Raw genomic sequence first — 25013 nt, forward strand, 5'->3', positions numbered from 1 at the left:
ACTTGCAACTGCAGGTTGCATTGATTTGTTATTTGTTTTATATATTTTAGTAGCCTGATTTTGAATGGGCCTATTTTATTTTAAATCATGCCTGCACATTTAAAAGGTCACATTGATATTAAATGCTAAATATATGATATAATCATTTGTTTGTATTTTAGTCTTCAGCTTTAGTTGTTTATTCTTGAACTCAAATTTGGTGATGATTATAGAAAATGTAAATGTTATTTTAGGTCGTTATTTTCCTGATCTCTCCCTTAAACCCAGGCACACAAAAGGAAATGAAAATAATTTTCCTCTATTGCCTTCTGGTCAATTTAACTTCCTCTTCAGGAAGAGGTTGTATGGATGAGATGCCTCTCCCTAATGTATTCCCAGGCCTGGGCTCACGCTGTAATTATTCCCCGGGTTTTTCTTTGAGATCGGACGCTGCACTGGGTAAGCACAAAGAATTCAGAGAGCATCCTTGAACCCTTTCAGTACGGGGCCACTGATATTCAAATAACATGCAGGAACCATTTGACTGCACCGCGACAAGAGCATTTCAAATTCAACATTTGCATATGGCTTTTTACCCCTTCTTTCCTTTTTTTTAACAGTTCCCATAACATCAAATCAAGTGTATAGTTTCTAGGAAAGCTTAGAGATGCTTTATCCTTATTATTGGACTGCAATCTTTCCGTTTGACATGCAAATTAAAGCAGTTAATTTGGACAATTAAAATAAATATTCAGGAGTCCTTTGTCATCAAAACCCCCTCGGAAGCCCCCAGATAAAGTAAAGCTGAACAAATGATGTCTCGGCGATTAATTAGATATTTGATAAGACACGAATCCCTAATCGCAAATACAAGACACATGGGGGCTGCGATGTGCTCCAAGTCATAATTAATACCGTTTAACAAGATTTTCATTTGGGCATGAAATGTATTTTCCGGCCATTTACTAGGCCTATTGATTTATTCCTCAGAGAGAATGCACGTCTATGTGCGATTGCCTATATCAGCAATGTATGATTGATTTTATGTAATGAACACTCTTGCTTATTTACATTTTACGTTTGGCAATCGTATTTATTTACGATCAAATCAATTCCCTTTTTTTCATCATTTATTTTCATTTGGAATAATGAAAACAAATATGGGACACAAGATAGTAAAACATTCCCATCACATGACTACTGCCTCAGATTTTACATCATTTTAATTATGACAAAATGAAAGGCTTATACGTGTGATTTTATACAAGTAAACATTTATATATTTGTAGCAAAGAAATGAAATGGTTAACTGAATTTTAAAAAGCTGTGTACATACATATCCACAAAGTGCGTTAAAAGTAAACTCCCTGAATTTCAGGATCCCAAACACGAATAAAACAATCATAATTAACATTTACATGAAAAGAACACATTGTTTGTTGCCAATATGTACAGGACGATGGCGACTCACATGGGCCAACCAAGTTCATTGGGGTTAACTTACCCCTTTTACGCACTGATCCGTTTAAAATGTCCTCCAGCTCATTTTGAAGTTGACAGCTTTATAGTCATTTTCTTACAATAGCCTATAGAATAATTCTGCTTTTCGTTGGATGGTTAATAACGAGTTGAACATTCAATCAATATGGTGGTAAGATCTAATTATTTTTAGTTTTTCAAATGCTTTGCCTAAAATAATTGTTTCCTCCGATACTGTCTCTCAAACCTAGACCCGTTTTTATTACATGTGCCAGTTTTGACGCCTACTGGTCATTTGCTTTATAAAGTTGGTTTCGAAGTCATTCATATAACAGCCTTCAGGGCTCGTCATGAGGAGATGGATCCTTGATTCTGGGGTTTACCCCGTCTAAACTCAGTTCTGGGGACTCGGACCTGGGGGTCTCCAGGTTACTGGTGTCGGTGTCACTGTCGCTTCCCTTTTTGCCTTCTCCACCGCCGGCAGTGTGGGTTTTAATGTGCTTGCTCAAATGGTCGCTCCTCATAAAGCGCTTGTTGCATACTGGGCAAGCAAACCTTTTCTCACCAGTGTGGGTACGGAGGTGTCTCTGAAGTTCATCTGATCTTGTAAACCTTTTGCCACAAAAAAGCCAATTGCAGACAAAGGGCCGCTCGCCAGTATGCCATCTCAAATGGGCTTTAAGGTGAGAGGTTTTGCCATACACCTTACCGCAGCCAGGAATGTGACAGCTGTGAAGTCCTTTCCTCCGGAGGCTGGCCCCTGCAGGCCCGAGCCGCTCAGCCTCCTGACAGTTCGGACAGTCGCATGTGGCTCTGCCGGAGTACCTCCTGGATGACCTTGAGGAACCAGAACTAGAACCTGAAATCATAGCGTTGGCGGCAGAGGCGTCCGTGTATGATGGAATGACTGTTTTGAATCCCTCTTGTGTTAACAGGTGTTGGCTAGTTGATAGAAGATGAGATGCCGTGGGACTTATACCGGTTGAGCTGAATGCCGAGTGTGTCAACGTGGAGAAGTCAGGGTTATAGCCACTGAGCTGAGAGTGTATGGCTTGGGGGGTCCCGGAATGCAGGGAGGTCTGCAGTGAGCTTGCAGGGTTCTGGACCTCGAGCCATGAGCCAGGGTTGGTGTGAACGTCCCACCACGCGGACGCTCCGTTCGTAACATCGCCCGAGATGGTTGAATGGAAACCAGACTTGTACCACGACTCATACGGATGTGCCATCCCTACCCTCGGATACAGGGATTCTGCTGATGTGTGGACTTTGGAGATGAAGGCGGATTGCCCAGACTCTTGGGACGAAATGCTCGCTGAGTTGGAAAACAGACTGCTGTACTCTGTGGAAAACGCAGAGGAGGTCGGGGAAGTGGAGGCTAAGCAGAACGCGCTGTTGCCTGTGCCAGTAGTTGATGTAAGTCCGGTCGATCCGCGGCTTGTTGCTACAGTGAATCCTGGGAGACTGGATCCCAAGTTGCAGCTAGAGGAGGTTCTTTTCCAAGGATGAAATCCGCCTTTTGAAAACGCACTGGAATCAGGTAGAGTGGTAAGGGGACTGGTATTGCCAATTTTGTTACAAGTAGCAGCCAGCATAGCTAGAGGGGTAGTTCCAAATCGTGGTTCTTCCTGTAAAGAGATTAATATCTGTACTTTAGAACATTGCAAGCAATGTAAATAATATAGCCTACATGTATTTGCTAGAAGTATAATTTGCGTCTGCCTATCTGATCACCAACATGCTTGTTTGGATAGCAATTACTGCATAGGCTACAAAATGATTTACCGTAATAATGGATAAAAAAATAGATTTACTGAAAATGTTTATTCATAAAGAATGTATCAAAATGTGACCCAAATATCCACTGAACCAAATAAACAATCATCGAGGATATACAGTAATGTCACTCAGTTTACTGCGTGTCTCGAAAGTTTGCTCACAATGTTGGGTATAGCTAATTATGAAAGTTGGCAAAAGCTACAATTCTTTTGACTGAGGAAAGTGGTCTATAAACCGATATGAGTCACGATGTACAACATATAAACAAGCAGTTTCAATACCTATAACCAACAACGCTGAAGGATAAAGCAACATTGACCACAAACTTTTTACAAAGCGACAAAGTATAAAGCCTACTTTCACGCATGTTTTACGCATTGAATTGAAAACTAATATTTTGTCGGCTTACCCCAAGTATAGACGTAGCCATATCCAGGGCCTTTGCTATGTTGAATTGGTCACAATTCTGCAATAGTGTACTTTTCCAATTCGACTCAGGCACTGTGCTTTTTCGTAGTCACACGATTTCTCTCTTGGCTCGGAGCTCCTACACTACCTAGTTGTAGAGAGCGCGTTCTTTGAAGTACAGCTGGCAAGAGCAAGTAGCCAATCTGAGCGCTGGAGTATTGGTAAGGGGGCGATGTCAGCCAATGAGAGATTCGACCAAGGACAGAAACGCTAAAAGATTCACGTCAATCAATAACCATTGTGCGGCTCTGACTGTCAAGCAAGATACGATGTGGTGTTTTTATACATTTTATGTATTCTCTCATCAAGGCTCAATGTGTCCTTTCATTGTAGAATCGAGCTCATTTTGGTGTAAACCAGTCCTCTGAAAGAGGTAAGCATTTGATTTATTTAGATGACGCACTCTGTTGCGTTTCCTAAAGCTTTCTGACAAATTGTCTTGCTTTATTTGAAATGCAGCTTCTTATTGAACTTGTTTTATTGTTGTGAGGTATACTGTTCTGATGTAGGCTATAGCTGCCACGGGCATTTATCCCTCGTGGAGTCCCCAAAAAAGGTTTTATGTTTCATGACATGACATTAGGAGATTGGTGATTATTGAAAAAAATATCTAGGCCTGTAAGAATTGCGGTGCCTTCATATTTGTCAAAACTAAAGCTGTCATGCACTTTCAGGAATGGAAACGTCTTCATTTGCAGGGCATGTGCTTTCTCACAGCGTCCATGGACATGAATTTAAGCAGAAGTTCCCGTACTCTCACCAGGAGGCCAGAAAATACAATAAGCTGACCCATTATCACTGAATATTGGTTGACTGGAGTGAAGAAGCTTGCAATACAAGGTATGTCATTCAACAGGTGAATTATCTTCATGTTTCCATAGGCTCAAGCGGTGTTGCCATGTGTGCGTTAAAGAGAGTATCGTGGACTTGTTTGTAAACTATGTGTGTGTGTGTACGTGCGTGAGCGTGAAGCGCCAGTCTGCCTGCCTGTCTGTGCCAGTTTACGCGTGTATGTAGCGTGTGTGCGGGGGGATTTTTGGTCAATTAAAAAGTGCCAATTAACTTGATGAGTGGTTGGTGTTTTAAAGGGTTACAGCCTGTAAACTGTACTAAAATACAATTATTTCTAAAATATTGCAGACGTTGTCATAATAATCACAGGAGATGTTGTTTCCCTCATGTCAGCCTGGAGAATGGATTTCATTCAACGATACAGGCTGATTTCATATGGCACAATGAAACCATAGAGCATTGCACACTAAATATTTAGGCTAACTAAATATAACGTTTGGGGATACAATTGAATCATAGAAAACCCATGGGGAGCTCATCAACGTTAACCTTTTTTTTCCGCCAAATGACTATAGTTTTTTTCTTCCTCTAGATACATTTTTTTTAAAGATCACAATGCAATATATGTCAACGTGTTTCACAGCTTGTTAAACATTTAGGGGTAATGACATAATGTAACAATGGCCTGCTTTGGTGTGAATCATCATCCCTTTAAAAGTTAAAGCAATTTTCCAGAGAAAGGCTTCACTGAAAGCTGTGCATTACAGTATTCAAAACGGGCAAATAATGCTCCATTATAGCGCTTGAATGCTGCCAGTCAGGCAAGCGCAATTTGTTCAAAGGCTCTCTCTGCTTTAAATCCCCACCTTTAGAGAGGTGAATATAAAACAATTTCATGAAATCCAACGAACGGAGCCAAGAAAATTGCTTCATTTTTTGCAATCATGGCAATTTGAGTGGAGTGCTATTAGCACTATCAAATGTCGATTCTGCATAAACAAATTTGATTGTAATGCCAAAGTAGCTCGAACAGCACGAGTGTCTGATAAGATGTGTCTGAGCATGTAAGAATTCATTTCTCTTACTGTTTTTTTGCATTTTTTTGTAATTACAATTCGAAATGTTTTGTCTGGTGTTATGCACTTTTGGTTCAAATAAGGCCCACGTCATTATTGCTGATTATCTGTTGTTGATTTTCTATATATAATCATATTCTGGTGTTATCTGGATCTTTATACTGGATTTCTATTTTTGTCTGTAAATAAAAGAGGAATCATTTCTCACCGAGCGAGGGGAAGATAATGCCTTCGATGGAGTACTTGCTTTTAATTAGAGTGATTATTCCCCCATTATTCAACATCTAACTGATTATTGAAACACTTATATTATGAAGTCGTAAGGTAATGTATAACGAACAACAAAAACTTTAGCGGTGTAGGCAGATAGGGACACCAGAGCAGTAAAACAACGATTATGCTTCAAAATGACAGCTGTTGCCAAAATGTTTGATCACATGAGTGCCAATACTCATTTTGAAACAGTGTTAGACTATTTGCTAATTTTGAATGGCGTTGCACATGTACTTGAGTTTGGAATTTCATACAATTTCATGTAGGCCTACCATAATAAAGATGTGATAGCCTGTCAATGTGCGTAATGGTTGGTACCGAATGCCAGCATCCTTGACGAAATCTTGTCATGAAAAATATTTTAACAGTGTCATTCGAGTGAGAATTTGAAGTTGAATCTCGCATGCAGGACTCCATCCGAAAGCAGTTTTCTGTGGCAATTAGGAGCCTATTACAAGTCATTAGATTGATCAATGTACCTTAAACAATGAACATGATTTATTTGGTAGAACAAAACGTTGTGCCTCTATTGTGGGGAGGCTAAGTGACGCTGCATCGATCAAGGCGTTCAACAACAAAAGATACATGATTAATCCAAACCTATTCATTTAAATTATTGGTACAAAAGGCATTTGATTGCCTCAAATCTATATCATTAGAGGCTCGTTTTATGCATGTTAAACGACGCAGGGTGCTGGATTACAGCAATATTTCTGGTCAGTTCCTGCACGGATTAATTTCCTTAGGCCTTGAGGGAAGTTTATTTGTGGACAATGAACTAATCGGTGTAATCTCATGGTCGGGATTGTTGGAAGTCCACAGGCCTACGCTGTTTCTGTCCAAGGGATGAAACCGTTTAGGGGCAATGATGCCTTGCTTCAATTCTAAGTAGTTTTACATGTTCATTTATATAATTATCTTAAAACAGGTGTATGAAAGTAAAATTTAAAAAAATGAGATTTTAAATTTTTTAAGTAGCCTACAAGCAGATAAAAATGGTGTTGGTTTGGGTCATACTGATGGTAGCCTACTTCATATTTATGTAGAAAACGTTATTTTCTCATAAACTCGTGTTATTTCTATCTTGTAAAATCTATATCAAGATGCACAGTAGACCTATCCTCCTTTTATATGATTTGTAGACTAACGCACCAGATCGTCGAAGTGAGTAGGCTATTTGCATATGCAAAGACTTGCATGCCATATCGTTCTCCATTCATTTTGAATGTACAGTATTCAACCTGTTTCTCGTCCCCGCTCTTGCATGGTAATTATTGCTGAATGCCTTTCACATTTTCCATTCGATGTTTGTACATTTCTGGTTGTCAAGGGAAGCTTTTTTTTAAAAGAATACGTGGTAAAGACTGAAATTCACTATGCAATGGTGCTTAACAGGCAGATAGATATACAATCATATTCGTGTTCAGAAAAAAACAACACTTTTTTTATCGGGGAGAGAGATAACCCTTAGGGAAAAAACAGCGCTGTGGCAAGGAATAGCATAGAAGAGTCGCATTGTTAAAGGAGTAGTAATCCCCCAGCTGCTTACTGGCTTTGATTTAACCCTCCCTGATATGAGGTACAGCCGAACCAGCACACCCTGCCACTGTAATATTCTGTGTTAGAGACTGTCATTTTGGTTATAGGCTTGACTCTTGGGTAATCTCCTGTAATAACTCCTGTAGTAACCTATAATGGTGTGTTGTACGTTTTAAATCAGTTGTAAGTGCATGTGTTGCAAGTCAAATGCATTGTGCCAGACAACACAGTCAGGCACATATGAAAAGTATTTACGCGTTCCAGTGTATACGCGCCAACGTGTGCATGTGCATACATTTTCTATGACAAAATGAAGCTTAGCTCAGCTCAAGTAGAGTAGGCCTGATATTAACAAGTGTGTGTTAAATGTAGAAACATGGGTCATCTAGCAAGCTACCAGGGTCATCTTTCATTTCGAGCAGAATCATGTCCTATCTTGAGAGCTAGGCGTTAGTGCGGTCGGCATCAGTGTGGTGTTAGCTAGACACCTATTAGCTTATAGTCTCTAAATCGTGCATTTATGTTTTTTCACTATACTTTAAGCGCAGTTTTAGTAGCCAGCGCAAACTGAAGAAAAGGACATGGCTCCCAAGAAGGCGTGTTTTATGTATACTACAGTAGCTCAGGCCAAAGCTGAATGTGTACCCTAGATTACATAATGCTATGAGCTCTCACTCTCGATGGACATTGACATGTTGTTTTTGTTAGCAGAAGGGAGATGATGGACAGCAGCCACCACCACTGATTGGACGGTTTGGGGACCGCTTTAAAAATAGGAATCGTTGGATTGCCCAATGTAGGGTATGTCTATAGTCTTTAAATGTAAACTGGAAATATACATTTTACTGCTTAGCAAACATGGACTATGCATTTTGTTCAGTACTTCATTTATTTTATGGACCGCATGAGCCAGTGTAAAGGTATTCTGTTCATTCATTGACTAGGGCAGTGGTTCCCAACCTTTTTCGGTTACTGTACCACCAGCTAAATTTTGCTCTACCAGAGTACCCCTGAAGTACCCCCTCATGTGTATTTTACCAGTAGGCCAATGGTCTCATGAGTCTTCTCAAGTACCCCCAGGGATCCTACTACCCCTGGTTAGGAACCACTGGACTAGGGGTTCTCAAACTTTTTGGGTCCGGGAACTCATTTTGTCATAGCAAATCCTTCAGGGACCCCCTCATAATCAGAACACAACTCGAGTGAGATAAATAAAAATAGCATACAAGGAGTTTTACTATGACTTGGGCAGTGCAGGGCTAGACAAACCAAGTCTCTGGCCTGGGAAGGAACATTTTAAAGGCCTGGCATTGGAGATATTCTTTTTTTGTGTACTAATTTCCTGCATTTCTACACATTTTGTCAGTGGCAGAGAGTTTTTGTTGTTGTTGCAGCTTTAAAGCTATAATACTCTGCAATTCAACACATATCCTGTAATTCTACACATTTTTTACAAGGCAGAGAGACAGTTTTGAAGCTTAAATTACTGTGCATGTATGGGGAATACAAGAAGTGTTGAGTTAAAAAAATGTATAATTGGTGGATTACTGTGAATGCCAATATCCCTGTGAGCCTCCCAGGCCCATGTTGCCCATAGTTAAAGTTCCAATACAGCCGTTTTTATCTCAATATCAAGTCATTTTTGGGTAACAATCACAGTAAGTACCTTACTGTGATTGTTTTCAGTTAAAATGGTAAAAAAAATACACAAAAATAGCTTCTTACGAAAGAGCAATTTTTCAAGCAAAAGTGTTTCCAGGACTGTCTGTGAGTGGTCTGACTCTTGGTAAAAACCTGGGACCAGCTCCGCTGCTAACTACAAGGGCCATTACTAATTACCGGCGCCTTTGCTAGCTACCAGCACCTTTGCTAACTAGCATAGCTGGTCCTATTGTTGCAAAGAGTTATGGGATATTAGAATCTCGTTGTTTCAACCTTTGTCATCTTCAACCTACAGTTGAAGTCGGAAGTTTACATACACCTTAGCCAAATACATTTAAATTCAGTTTTTCACAATTCCTGACATTTAATCCTAGTAAAAATTCCCTGCCTTAGGTCAGTTAGGATCACCACTTTATTTTAAGAATGTGAAATGTCAGACTATTAGTAGAGAGAATGATTTATTTCAGCTTTTATTTCTTTCATCACATTTCCAGTGGGTCAGAAGTTTACATACACTCAATTAGTATTTGGTAGTATTGGCTTTAAGTTGTTTAACTTGGGTCAAACATTTTGGGTAGCCTTCCACCAGCTTCCCACAATAAATTGGGTGAATTTTGGCCCATTCCTCCTGATAGAGCTGGTGTAACTGAGTCAGGTTTGTAGGCCTCCTTGCTCGCGCACACATTTTCAGTTCTGCCCACAAATTTTCTATATGATTGAGGTCAGGGCTTTGTGATGGCACTCCAATAACTTGACTTTGTTGTCCTGAAGCCATTTTGCCACAACTTTGGAAGTATGCTTGGGGTCATTGTCCATTTGGAAGACCTATTTGCGAGCAAGCTTTAACTTCCTGACTGATCTCTTGAGATATTGCGTCAATATTTCCACATAATTTTCCTTCCTTATGATGCCATCTATTTTGTGAAGTGCACCAGTCCCTCCTGCAGCAAAGCACCCCCACAACCTATTTTGTGAAGTGCACCAGTCCCTCCTGCAGCAAAGCACCCCCACAACATGATGCTGCCACCCCCATGCTTCACGTTTGGGATGGTGTTCTTCTGTTTGCAAGCCTCCCCCTTTTTCCTCCAAACATAATGATGGTCATTATTGCCAAACAGTTCTAATTTTGTTTTATCAGATCAGAGGACATTTCTCCAAAAAGTACGATCTTTGTCCCCATTTGCAGTTGCAAACCGTAGTCTGGATTTTTTTATGGTGGTTTTGGAGCAGTGGCTTCTTCCTGGCTGAGTGGCCTTTCAGGTTATGTCGATATAGGACTCGTTTTACTGTGGATATAGATACTTTTGTACTTGTTTCCTCCAGCATCTTCACAAGGTCCTTTGCTGTTGTTCTGGGATTGATTTGCACTTTTCGCACCAAAGTACTTTCATCTCTAGGAAACAGAATATGTCTCCTTCCTGAGCGGTATGACGGCTACGTGGTCCCATGGTGTTTACACTTGCATACTATTGTTTGTACAGGCGAACGTTGTACCTTCAGGCATTTGGAAATTGTTCCCAAGGATGAACCAGACTTGTGGAGTTGTACAATTTTTATCTGAGGTCTTGGCTGATTTCCTTAGATTTTCCCATGATGTAAAGCAAAGAGACACTGAGTATGAAGGTAGGCCTTGAAATATAAGTGAAATAATCTCTCTGTAAACAATTGTTGGAAAAATGACTTGTGTCATGCACAAAGTAGATGTCCTAACTGACTTGCCAAAACTATAGTTTGTTAACAAGAAATTTGTGGAGTGGTTGAAAAACAAGTTTTAATGACTCCAACCTAAGTGTATGTAAACTTCCGACTTCAAAAAACTGAAAATGAGCTTTTATTTGCAGAGAGGTTTGGAACTCTCTTTGTTATTGGTCTATTAACTAATTTACCACCTGGTGATGTCACCAGGCTGGCCAAAATTCCATCCCACCAAAACAGGCAGAAATTTCAAGCTGTGTTTTAAAACAGCTCTTACGTTTAAAGGGCATTATCATAATTTTCACAATTTCACAGTTGTATTCCAACCTCATAGTGTGGATATATATATAAAACACAAGACAATCTAGTTTTTCACTGCACTGGGCCTTTAAAGAACATAAATTGTAGATGAATAAAATTACATTGTATTGTATTACACCCTCTACACTTATTCCACGGATCCCTTGGCAAAAATGTGTTTAATCTGCTGTTTTTAGTAATATTAATCAAATAAAATATAAATAAATAATAATACACTTTAAAAATATATATATTTTGAGATCTGGCTGCAGACCCCCTGCAGTACCTACAGGGACGGACCCCACTTTGAGAACCCCTGGACTAGTTCATTTCAGGCCACATGCCATAAGGCTCTCACTAGACTAGTGGACGCAGGAGTATCTATACGTTTCACTGTACAGTGCATGTGAACCCAAAGGTCGCAAACCCTGCACCAGTAATGTCTGGGATTACATTTGCCAAATTTAATTCAATGATTCAGAATATCAACCGACTCTTAAGTGGAATAGATTAGAATAAACAGCCACGAAAGGCTTTTGATTGATGAGTGGGTATTACAAGATTCTACCCAGATAACAACATACAACAAAGGACACCATGCTATCAAATCCTAAAGCCTGCCAAGCAGCACCGCTCATTCTGATATTTGGCTTTTTCCTGTCATTTCCACTGTACAGGGATAGAGATGGTAGCATGTGTATCCACTGGAAATAATCTCTCCTGTATGAAACATTAGCAAGCCCTGTCCTCACCCTGCTCCCCACTCTACCTGCCAAGCACTGCTGTTCAACTGGCCTCATGCCCTGTGATGAGCTGATGAATACAAACATGAGAGATGATTGAAGCGACATGTTTTTGTCCACCACTGTAGGCAGAATAACACTAGTCTTCATTAACATTAAGGTCAAGTCATATAAATATTCTCTGACTATATACAATCCCCTTTGTCTGGGGACATTGGGAAGCGCTCCGCTAATATCCTCATATACCATTGTAAATCATTGGCAGATTGTATATTTCTGAGGATGATCTCAAACGTCCTTGAAATATCTACGATAACAGATGGAACAATCCTGCGACGTGTGAGGAATCCATGCTTCATCACAGCAATCTCCAGGCAATTCGAGTCTTGTAGATTTTGGAGTCTAAACCAACCAATCATTGAAATGCGGAGAGCATCAGGTGAGGGGACAGAGATAGAACTGTCCGGGATGATATTTAACTGCCTTGCCGTTATTACACTTGCATTCATTGGGTAGTCAGTGCAACCTGAAGCACTCTTGAGGTGCTTGTGCTGTGGAACAGAAATCGCTCAGTGAGCACGACATGGGCTATGTTTGGCTGATCCCGTTCAACAGCTCATATCTATCAGAAAGGTAATTTTCTCCTGGATTCCAACCACAATTGATCTATTATGGGATTATCTAACCTTGTAAATGGCCTTAATGTTTTACAATCAGGAAATGTATGATTTGGAAGCTCAAATGTTCAATATATTAGATTGACCTCTTTCCCATAGTGGAGATGAAATGTTCTTCCTGCCTTGCAGGCTTTGCTGAGGACTTTGAATAAACCAACATCATACGGTCAAGCCATCAGGATCCACAAACAGTTTCTGGGATGTGTTGACCTCTCTGCTGTTTTTATTTCCAGGAAGTCAACCTTTTTCAACGTACTGACAAAGAGTCAAGCTGCAGCTGAGAATTTCCCCTTCTGCACCATTGACCCAAATGAAAGCAGAGTGCCCATTCCAGATGAACGCTATGATTTCCTGTGCCAATTCCACAAGCCTGTCAGGTATGGCTTCTCACTGTTCACGTATTATTCACACTTCAGACTTGGGCTCTCTGGCAAATATGTATAGGCCACCGCAAATGTACACTACTACGACATGAAAGACACAAACATTTTGTTGACATTGAGTTGCCAGTCCTTTACAATACGTATAAGGATAACTGCAGATTTCCATGTTATTTTGTCTTTTAAGTAAGAGGCCATAACATTTAAGTGTCAGTGGCTGGCTATCATATGTCATTATGAGCGAGGTTAGACCATCCTATTGGTTTGATGTGAGAGGGTCATAAATCACAGCAGGGAATTAATGTCCCTCTGTCTCTCTGGGGTTGATGGTATTGCGAAAGCGACTGTATAACATGCTCAGCACTGAGCAACGCAGAAAATATTCATTATGACTCTGCTAGGACTAATATGACATGAACCCTATCACCCTTTAGTCACAGCTCTTGTGTCTCAAACCATATATTCCAGAGTGTAGGAGCCTGATGATGAATCAAGGTATGGCACATACCTCGGTTGTCAGTAGGAGGATGATTAAGGTGTAGAATCCGTGTTGGTGTACAGGCTGCTGCCTGGTTTTTATTTCTCCTTTATCTGCATTAAGTGGGAGGGCTGATGGAACCATGGCCCCCTAGTCAGCGATAGATAGCTAATGCCCCAGACATGATTTTGAAGACGTATATATATTTTTCATTGAAAACAAGAACGTTTGATCACAGAGAATCTCCTCTGGCAGTATTGATTCATATGTAAAACCTGAGAAACACTTTCACTTTCCAAACTTTGTCCTTTTCTGTATTTTGTTGGTTATATTAGACATTAAACTGAGTTATATAACCTCTGTTTCCTTTCCACTACCCTAACCCCCACTACCTGTTCTGCAGCAAGGTGCCGGCCTTCCTGAATGTGGTAGACATAGTAGGACTGGTGAAGGGAGCTCACGCTGGCCAGGGCCTGGGCAACGCCTTCCTCTCCCACATCAGTGCCTGCGATGGCATCTTCCACATGACACGTGAGTCCCACCTGCCAGGCTATAGCACACTGCATATCACTGTCTAAAATGACAGGCTTTTCATCTGGTTAGAAATGTGTCCCAATGTACATGCACTGCCCAGAATGAGGTAGTAAAGAGAACAATTACTGAAAATGTACTTCATACTTCGCTGTAGAATCTTGTTGAAAGCAGAGCTTTCTACTGAGGCCTATATGGTTCTGTCTGCTGGGTTCCAAGATAAACACACTATTCAGGAATAGAGCAGATGAAGCCAAGTTAATGAAAGGGCCTGTGCCTGGTTTGGTAGACTCACTGCACACTACTCTGAGGTTGGGAAATACAACTAGACTCAGAGGGAAGTCTTTAGTGGCTTCCTGTAACCACAGATTATTATAACTTGATCCCAAAATGACACAGTTTGATTATTGTTGGGCACAACAAAGGTAAGTAGCCTATATGGCAAAAATACAGTACGATTAAAGAGTAACTGAACGTAATAAGCAACTTCTCCTTTTGTGGCATCGATATGAGTCAGAAACATTTATTCTAGTGTCAAAATTGACTACAAAGTGTAAATATGATCATTTTGGTCATAAGGTCAGTTTTGTCCAAAACAAAGATTTGCGAGATAATTAGGAAAAAATGGTATGTCATGGAATGAAAGGTACCATAACAGTTTTCCTCGGGTTAGGTTTATTTCAATCCTGCCCACAACTGGCAGCACACAAGTAATCATCAATTCAGACCGCAGCTGCATGCAACCCGATCGTAATGCCCATGGTCAATTTGGTTTGACATTCGATATCCCTATGGGGCTAGTTAGGCACCATCAGTAAATTACACAATGTATATGGGACAATATTTTAACATTTCAATAGCTCCAAATTTCAATGACTTAAAAGCCTCAAATCAATTATAAGTTGTAGAAATTCCTATACAAATATTGAAAACATCTAAACAACTAAATGGTGTGCAACATGAAAGTATTGTCCCATTTACATCATGTCATTTATTGACGGTCCCTAACTAGCCCCACAGATAGGCTATCCAAAGTCAAACCAACTTTGCCACGGTCGCACACCAGCCGGCTGAAGCTAATTGGCAAAAGAAGTTGGCTAGCTTGTTAGCTAGTCTAGGATACTTCCAGACACAAGACCTGGTTAGACTGTTTCAAGTTACATAGGAGGGTGAGTGACGGTAACTGTTTTGGCAGAGTGAAAGTACAAACGCTTCCCATGTTCGAACACACACACACAAGAGACACCCACATCAAAGCACACCTCCAAAACCCAAATCTTGTTCTCAGTCGCATTTCCTAATGAGGTGAATTGAAACCGAGACTAAATCAGAAGGTTCAGCCTCCCCTTTAAGATATTGTTTATTGTGAAAAACTGAGTTTAAATGTATTTGGCTAAGGTGTATGTAAACTTCCGACTTCAACTGTAAGCACATATCAATTGACGCAGAACATATAACAACATCTTGAAAATACAGGTAACTGCCAAAATAAAGGAAACACGCACATAAAGTGTCTTAATAGGGCGTTGGGCCACCACGAGCCAGAACAGCTTCAGTGCACCTCGGCATAGATTCTACAAGTGTCTGGAACTCTATTGGAGGGATGCGACACCATTCTTCTACGAGAAATTAGATCACTTGGTGTTTTGTTGATGGAAAAATGCTATCTCAGGCACTGCTCCAGAATCTCCTATAAGTGTTCAATTGGGTTGAGATTTGGTGACTGAGACAGCCATGGCATATGGTTTACAGATATAAGCCTCTGGGAAGGTCTAACTGATGACATAAAGTCAAATAGCTTTTTAAAACACCTGAGTCGCACAGCAAAAGGGAAGCATGTTTTCTAAACGGGGTCTTGTGAGATATGGCTTGAAGTGGCAATGCTCTATTGGCCCCTAGACTGGAACCAGTGAACAAGACCAATATTAGCACGGCTGCTTCTCCCTGAAGCAACCACAGACAGGGGACAGCACCGCATCACAGGAAGCCTGTATCTTTAAACTGAATAGCACACATTTTAGTAGTGATATAACGTCAACATAGTACATGTAAGTTAACATAATACCTGTTATAAACAGTACAACCTCACAAAGAACAGCGGTTTCACAGAGACAATTGACAAAATTGACGTTTACAACATATCCTCTGTAGGTAAATCTCACCTAGTGTTACTTTCTCCTACAGAGTAAATCATTGCTAAAGCTTCGTTGTGGTTGGTCCTACAGTGGGGTGGTTCCTCCATTGCATCAACAAAAGCAGACAACCTCCTCTCAGACCAATTGTGTGAGGAAACGACATCCTTCCATACCCACAAGAAAAGCCATTTAGAGGACAAACAACATTGTGATCAACCTGTTCCATACAGCAGTGTGATAACTGTTCCATGGATGTGCTCAAATATGAAAATGTCGCAAGCAACACATTTCAGATAATCATCAGAGTCTTGAGGTAGTTCGAGACATGCCGTCTCAGTCTGTCGCAAGGAGTCAGTTGAAAGGCTATTGGAAAATGGCCTCAGAAATGAAATGACACACTTATACTGTCCACATAGTAATCCCTTGCAGAGAGAACTTGGGAACAATTAGGAAAATGGCCTGTATTGTAACCCTGTCCATTTGGCCACTCTGCCTGCCACAGCCCAGTCACTAATCACAGCTCCTTTCACAAAATGGGAAAGTCAATAGCTGCATACAATCAGTAAACAAATTCGGCTATTTTTATACGGGCCTCCATCTCCATTTTAGTAGCAGCAATTTAAATTATTCTAGCGTGTAACACTTTAATTGTGTAAGACAAAGATGATGTCAGAGGCACAAAAGAACGTCAGGCAGAGGGAGACCTATAAGTAATTTCTATGCTGCCACAGTGAGCCAGACAAGTGAGAAGTATTTTGTGGGGGTTGTTTTGCTGATGCACTCACATCTGTGTATTTACTGAGAATACAAAGGCAGTTAGTGGGCATGATAAACTGAAAGCAACAATGCTGAATTGTACCCGTGCTACAGAAATGGCCTTTCAGCTTTCACGGAATAGTTTCACTATCCCTAAAAAGTCATTTCACTATCCCTAAAAAGTCATAAAAATGAGGGGGAACTCAGTGAATAATGAGTGAAATAATCTGTCTGTAAACAATTGTTGGGAAAATTACTTGTGTCATGAACAAAGTAGATGTCCTAACCGACTTGCCAAAACTATAGTTTGTTAACAATGTATGTATAGTTGAATTGGGAACTCTCTCTTTGTCACTCCAGAGAGCATGCAACAGAATGGTGCCGATACACAGGAGATGGGCCCACTACGACATAGTGTGTGCTCCAATGTGTGCTTTACTACAAAGTGTTAAACTGGTAATGTAGATCAAATATTGATCTATAGAATGTTTTTTTTTATCAATGTTACCATTTGACCCTTAAACCTTTAATACATTTTCATCCCAGGATGTGACTGAACACAGTGTCACAGTGCTGTTAGGAACAAGGTCACTCAAGAATAGGGTTCTCTAGCTACTAAAATACCTAACCTCAATTTTGATTATTTGTTAGTGCAGTTGAAGTCGGAAGTTTACATACACTTAGGTTGGAGTCATTAAAACTCGTTTTTCAACCACTCCACAAATTTCTTGTTAACAAACTATAGTTTTGGCAAGTCGGTTAGGACATCTACTTTGTGCATGACACAAGTCATTTTTCCAACAATTGTTTACAGACAGATTATTTCACATATAATTCACTGTATCACAATTCCAGTGGGTCAGAAGTTTACATTCACTAAGTTGACTGTGCCTTTAAACAGCTTGGAAAATTCCAGAAAATTATATCATGGCTTTAGAAGCTTCTGATAGGCTAATTGACATCAGTTGAGTCAATTGGAGGTGTACCTGAGGATGTATTTCAAGGCCAACCTTCAAACTCAGTGCCTCTTTGCTTGACATCATGGGAAAATCATACTTTGGTGCGAAAAGTGCAAATCAATCCCAGAACAACAGCAAACGACCTTGTGAAGATGCTGGGGGAAACAGGTACAAAAGTATCTATATCCACAGTAAAATGAGTCCTATATCGACATAACCTGAAAGGACACTCAGCAAGGAAGAAGCCACTGCTCCAAAACCGCCATAAAAAAGCCAGACTACGGTTTGCAACTGCACATGGGAACAAAGATTGTACTTTTTGGAGAAATGTCCTCTGGTCTGATGAAACAAAAATAGAACGGTTTGGCCTTAATGACCATCGTTATGTTTGGAGGAAAAAGGGGGATGCTTGCAAGCTGAAGAACACCATCCCAACCATGAAGCACAGGGGTGGCAGCATCATGTTGTGGGGGTGCTTTGCTGCAGGAGGGACTGGTGCACTTCACAAAATAGATGGCATCATAAGGCAGGAATATTATGTGGATATATTTAAGCAACATCTCAAGACATCAATCAGGAAGTTGAAGCTTGGTCACAAATGGGTCTTCCAAATGGACAATGACCCCAAGCATACTTCCAAAGTTGTGGCAAAATGGCTTAAGGACAACAAAGTCAAGGTATTAGAGTGGCCATCACAAAGCCCTGACCTCAATCCTATAGAACATTTGTGGGCAGAACTGAAAAAGTGTGTGCGAGCAAGAAGGCCTACAAACCTGACTCAGTTACAACTCTGTCAGGAGGAATGGGTCAAAATTCACCCAACTTATTGTGGGAAGGTTGTGGAAGGCTACCCGAAATGTTTGACCCAAGTTAAACAATTTAAAGGCAATGCTACCAAATACTAACTGAGTGTATGTAAACGTCTGAACCACTGGGAATGTGATGAAAGAAATAAAAGCTGAAATAAATAATTCTCTCTACTATTATTCTGACATTTCACATTCTTAAAATAAAGTGGTGATACTAACTAACCTAAGACAGGAGATTTTTACTAGGATTAAATGTCAGGAATTGTGAAAAACTGAGTTCAAATGTATTTGGCTAAGGTGTATGTAAACTTCCGATTTCAACTGTATGTGCTCGCTTTTTTATAGTGACAGAAAAAATGAAGCAGATCCTCAAACCAAAACCAGCTCTTTTATGCCTGTGTGTAGAAAACAGACTTTCTAAATAAGGATGAGATTATGCTGGTGCTTTTACTGTCATTTTACGATGATCTGTTTTGACATACCATTGTTGTCCCTCTGTGGACTCCTTAGAGACTAAGCTGTATGTTCCACAAGTTAACCATTAAACATTGCTGGTTTTGTTTTGCAATTATATAAGTGTTTTATCTGGTGTCAGGCAGTATAGGCTGCAATATTCCAGGCGCTTCTTTTGTATTGCTTGATTATACGGTTGGGGTGAGCACACTTTTTCTTGTCTGGAACGGCATGTTTGTGTCTGAAAATTAGAAACGGGTTTCTCCAAACATCTGACAAAAGGCTGCTGCTCCGTGGCAGAGCTGGCGCTCAACCTAAGTGAGTGTCAATAGTGTGCTTGTTAGTGCATGTACCTGTGCCTGACTGGTTGACCTGATCCTGATCAAATGAAGTGGGGGAGGTTTGGAAATCTCAGCCATACTCTACAGTAGACCAGCTGTAAAACTGAACTTTTTTCCATTATGGAAACCCTTTGTGAATGTACGCCTATATGCAATTGTTTCCCTTGTAAACGAGGGACTAAACTACACTAGACAATACATTTTTGACATTTTTCTCATTTAGTTTAAGTGACACATTCTTGTCAGTAGTGATTTGTCCCTATATTATCAGAACTTAGAGGAAGGATGCTAGATCTTGGACAGTATAGACCACTTCCTGGTTTCAGCTTCAGCTCTACAAACACTCTACTCTACTCTATAAGAAGTAAAGCATAATTGCAGTTGATATTGTTTCAATTTTGAAATTCATCACTTTCCGAGCCCAACAGCTGCAGGTTGCTATAGAAATCCAGTTTTATTTAACTATACTGCCTCTGTTGTTGATCCGAATATTCTGGAAAACATCCATTTAAATTGTGTTTTCCTTTAATAGTCAAACATTGCTGTTTTAAAATGTCTCTATCATTAACTTGTTGGTATATTGATGTGCATGGTTATGTTCTAAACCGGGGATCATCAACTAGATTCAGCCGCTGGCCGATTCTTTCTTGAGCGGATGGTCGAGGGGCCAGAAAGTAATTACAAATCATTTGCAGACTGCAAGTTGATCAAAGAGAATCTCCTCTGGCAGTCTTGAATCCCAAGCAGTCTTGAATCTCCTCTGGCATTCACAAGAATCCCAAACAGATTTAATATTGGACTAAAACATTACCATTTCAAACCTGGCCTACTTTTTTCCGATCATGTGTCTCTCTATTATGTATTGGAATACTTGGGAACAGATTTCCAAAATTGAAATAACTTGGAGCGGTCTTTTATGTCCAACAATGAAAATTCTCCCCAAAAAATTGCTCAGAAAAGTTGGGGGGGCAAATTAACCTACCCACGGGCCAAATTCAGCCCGTTGGCTGCCAGTTGAGGAACACTGTTCTAAAAAGTGCATCCTCCTTTAACTTTACATACCTTAGCTATAGACTTATCGAAGCCAGGCAGTGGTCAAACAGGTTTTTCAGCCTGGTGTGGGAACTTTGATGTCAAGTCAGTGGTAGTTGCTCAATTCTCCCAGAAGTCTGCATGTTATGAATCTTTTTCGACCCCTAATGGTTTTGAAAAGCCTGTATAAACAGTGGATTTGCTTTTAACGAAACCTTCCCAAAAACTATTAAGTGGCATTATGGCATCCTGAAAGCTGGTTCTATTAAATGCCCAGATTTCATAAGGGAGTAGTTTGAAGGGTAAGTGCTCCGAGTGCTTCTGCAGTGACTGGAACACTGTTGGATCCTCTTCCTGAGACACAGACACGCAGACAAACTCGTTCCTGCTCACCGACTCTACTGAGTCTCCTGTGTCCCTTACCAGCAAGCATGCTTCCCCACATGGCCTCATTCACATTGGTTTCATCTCCAGCTATTTATTGAAGAAAGAGGATGCTCACAGACTACTCCCAGGTTGTCGCGTGAGCAGGTCGAAGGCAGTATCAGAAATCGTATGCTTATGAATAGTCCGTTACCAGAGTCTGATACTGTACATAGTTGTGAGTCATTCTCATCCATGTGTTTGTCTTTCTCAATGTATGTAGCCAAAGCAGTAGTATACACTGTAGTACATTCATTCACAAAGACTGGATTTTGTCAATCAATTGGAAAGCAGCAGTTTTTCTTGGCTCACACTCTTCTCACTTTAATTGAATGCCTTGAACACCTGCATGCTACTGCGTTTAAACAAGATTCTCTTTAAACCAGCAGAAACAGGCTTAGCATGGCATTACTATACCTTACATGAGGAAATATTGAGAAAGTATTGAATCGGTTACAGTCATAATATAGTGTTTTCTGTCTGTAATTTGATGAATAAAAACATTGAACTTGAAACTCTGAATTTAAGAAAATGTTCATTTGAATTTAAGAAAAATAAAAATGTCAACAACCCCGATACTGGTAATATTTACCCATTACATTGATTTTCTAACGAATGATGGCAAAGGGGTCTGGGTATGAGACTGTACGCTGGCTTTCCTGTGGAGGCCCCTCTGGTGTTGGTATGGAGGGGGATCATGTGACTCACAGAGATGTTGTAGACACGTACCTCTGGGGATGACAACTCACCCTGTTATTTCTCCGATTTTTTTTGAACGATATTCCCTACTTCTGACATTTAGGCACTACTAGTGTCTATGTCCCCTGGGTAATGACTGCCTGGCAGAATCATCCACTGGTATTGTAAAACACTGTTTATGATGGAAAGGAAACGACCGTGATGAAAGCATAATGAATTGACAGCACCCTGTAGTGTCCTCGTAGCTAGTCACACTGCATTCACAAACATGACTGTTTAGTGGGTAAGCCACAAAATGCACGGACTGGAAGTGGTTGTGTTTTGTCTTTGTTTACATTGCTGGAGAGGCACTTCACGTTGAACTAGACTCGTGATTTATATGTATGAGCGTTTGTCACAACTTTATTGAGCAGTTATAATACAAGTTGATTTGTATTCAGTAGTCATTAGAGCATACTCCAAACTATTTCCAGTGTTAAGACAAATAGTACCTGACCCCAGTCCCATTTCCAAGTGTTCTACAGATATCAAAGGATTACATCCTTTCCAGAATTGCGTTTAATCTGCGGAGCAAATAAATGATACGTTAAGTTATGTTGTTTTTATACACGAGCACAATCATTTATTTTAGAAATGCAGCCTGTGTGTTGTTGTGTCAGCCACTGCATTTATATGGTCTGCTGTTTTACAGAGTGATGTGATTTCCTGGAGACACAGAGCGGATGCACAGCGTTTTGCTCTGTTTACTGGCGAAGACCAGAATCCTCCCTGTGTTTGTGGGCTGTGTTGAGATATACTGTCACGCCGTTTAAAAGAGCATTTTGATTCTGCCAGAATGAATGAGTTTTTGTCAACCTCCACTCATCGTGGCTGACTAGACTAAAATGTCTACCCATCTTGACTGGAGATCACAGCAGCTCCAGATAACATGCTTGGTGATTGAAGGTCGAAATATTTTGAATTCTAATGGGGCTGCTGGATGAATTGCCTGAAATAGACTGTAGAATTTGTCTGCTTCCTTCTCCTGCCCCCCTTCCCTGTCCACTGTGAAAAGAAGCATTGGGAATGGCTGGGCCCGATGATCATAGAATTATTGGATGTTGATTCTAAACCCCTCAAAGAGGAGTTGCTATGGAGATCTCGTTCCAAACTGTGAAATGATTCACCGTTGAAAGGCTGGAGGGTCTGAAAGCCGTACACATCATTGTTCAGGTGGCGGTTGGTTAGGAAATTGCTGGTGCCTGTGCAATCAGCACCGCTATGGTAGTTAAGGATCTAAAAAGGTTTGTTCTCTGAATGATGTGGGACAACAGTGATGTGCATATGATGGTTCCTTTCAATCAAGGCACCCTCAGACCCACTGGCTTGAAAAAAATGACAGAGGAAACTTAAGTGAAAAGGGAATGAACACCATTATTGTCTATCAGAGTTAATGAAATCCGGAGCCTCCCTGGTACATTAATTCTTCAGCTGCATAAATAACCAACTAGACTGAGAGGTTACCTTCCCAGTCAGATGTCAGCTCTTTACTTTGGTAGCCATTTTCAGTGGGAAAAATATTTGCTGAAAAGATACACATTTGATACATTAGTTTGGTTGGAAGTACTACAATTGGCTTGAGTTTAAATTGGAATGGGAGATACCTTATGAGGTAGCCCACTAATATTCATAGGATGAAACAATGCCATTTTGTTACAATCAATTCTGAAACGTCGTAAAAATTAGGACGTACTTGAAATATACAAAAATAACATTTCTGATGTCCTTAACAAAAAAAAAGTAAGGTACAGATGCATTTTCCGTTTTTGCTCTCTGTTGAGAAACTAAATAACCTACAAGAAGTGAGGTGAGTCCTACATGAAAGTCTGCTATCATCTTGTTTCATGATATATATTTAAAAGGATATTCCCAGAATCAACATAAATAATCATGTCTGCGTTGGCAGTGTTTTGATGCAGGGAAGGTGGCCATAATGTGCTTTTCCTGACAGGCTCATAAAGTAGCTTTTACTGCTCTGAATACCAGGAGAATTGCGGTACTAGGTTTGTATAGAACATCTTAAAAAGCTGGGCCAGGAATGCAAACGCTTCAGATTTGCTCTTCCCCCTCTCGCATGTGAAAACATGCACAGGAAATTAGCAGCCAGTGAATACTGTAATTTGACTGAATTATGTTGACCGCATAGCCTCTCCAGGTAGCAACATCAGAGTAGTCAGTTTGATCAGTATTGATCTGTTTCCTGTCTCTCCTTATCTTTGTACTTGAAAGAAAAGTAATGACATCAGGCCCTCAAACTAGCTACATGTTTTCAAGTGTTTCACCTCTACAAACTGAATATATATGGCCTCTTGAAACAGTTGTCACCTTGGTTCATTGAAAGCTCACATGTCAGCACCCCTGAGGAAAAACAAGGTGAAAAACCCAAAAAACAATGAGCCCACTATAGTGCCAATTGATTTGAACTAGAGATGTAACAAACCTTGCTCGCCACCTCGATTAACCTGTACCCCGCACATTGACTCGGTACCGGTACCCCCTGTATATAGCCTCGTTATTGTTGTTTTATTGTTACTTTTAATTATTTTTTACTTTAGTTGACTTGGTAAATATTTTCAGAATTAACTCTTTCTTGAACTGCATTGTTGGCTAAGGGCTTGTTAGTAAGCATTTCACGGTAAGGTCTACACCTGTTGTATTCGGCGCATGTGACAAATAACATTTGATTTGATACCTATTTGTAATTTTTTATGTCTGTGAACTTTATTAATTTCACTATGGGAATGGAACTCTACATTGCAGATGCTGTAAAAGGCAGAGTCAATCTATTGAGACATGTTAAGAAAAGAGAAGGCAGAGCATGTTAGATGCTCAGTTGGTAGAGCAATGCTAGGGTTGTGGGTTTGATTCCCACAAGGGACCAGTATGAAAAAGTACTTAAATGTATGCACTCACTACTGTAAGTCACTCTGGATAAGAGCGTCTAATAGAAAAAAGATAACAAAAAAAGAAAAGTGGGAAAGCGGAAAGCCTAAGGTCCTTAGCTCTCACTGGTGCTCTCACTGGTGCTCTCTTTTTTTCACTTGAAAAAGTTAAGAGCACCAAATTCAATTTAGGAGCACCAGAAAATAAGATTTTTTAAATTGATTGATATACAGCCTATATTGGGCCTATTTTCATTCAAGCTGCTTTAGAAGCACATCTTTTGCCCTAGAAACAAATATGTAAGACTGTAAATACATTTGTTTATTATAAATTATACAACGGGTGGGTCTAATCCTGAATGCCGCAATCCACTGTCTCATCAACCCAGCCAAGCAATTTATACATTTTATCTCCACTATAAAAAGCATCTAGACATTGTCTCACATTTCTTTTAGACTAACATTTAGTTTTCAATGTGTATAAACCTTGCTGTCTGTCTCTGACATTTCAAAATTGTTTCAATATTCAAATTCGATCTCCAGCAGACAGACAGGCAGCATTTCTCAGCCAGTCGAAATCATGAATCAGCTGGCATCATTTTTATGGATATATATACAAAGAAATCTCAATTCAAAA

The 25013-nt window shown here is 40.1% G+C and overlaps 1 protein-coding gene and 1 pseudogene across 1 annotated transcript; one reads left to right on the plus strand and one right to left on the minus strand.

Annotated features, from left to right (window-relative positions):
• Nucleotides 1-1091: 1091 nt before the first annotated feature.
• On the minus strand, nucleotides 1092-3802 carry sp9 (sp9 transcription factor). Its single transcript, XM_029703170.1, has 2 exons — nucleotides 3644-3802; nucleotides 1092-3083 (listed from the first exon to the last, which is right to left on the minus strand). Exons 1-2 carry the CDS (start codon nucleotides 3662-3664, stop codon nucleotides 1797-1799), a joined length of 1308 nt encoding a protein of 435 aa, XP_029559030.1. The 5' UTR covers nucleotides 3665-3802; the 3' UTR covers nucleotides 1092-1796.
• A 4161-nt stretch (nucleotides 3803-7963) lies between these two features.
• LOC115156371 (obg-like ATPase 1) overlaps nucleotides 7964-25013 on the plus strand; it is a 68027-nt pseudogene continuing 50977 nt past the window's right edge.

This window comes from Salmo trutta, chromosome 20 (assembly GCF_901001165.1).
Source record: "Salmo trutta chromosome 20, fSalTru1.1, whole genome shotgun sequence".
In the NCBI taxonomy this organism is placed as follows: domain Eukaryota; kingdom Metazoa; phylum Chordata; class Actinopteri; order Salmoniformes; family Salmonidae; genus Salmo; species Salmo trutta.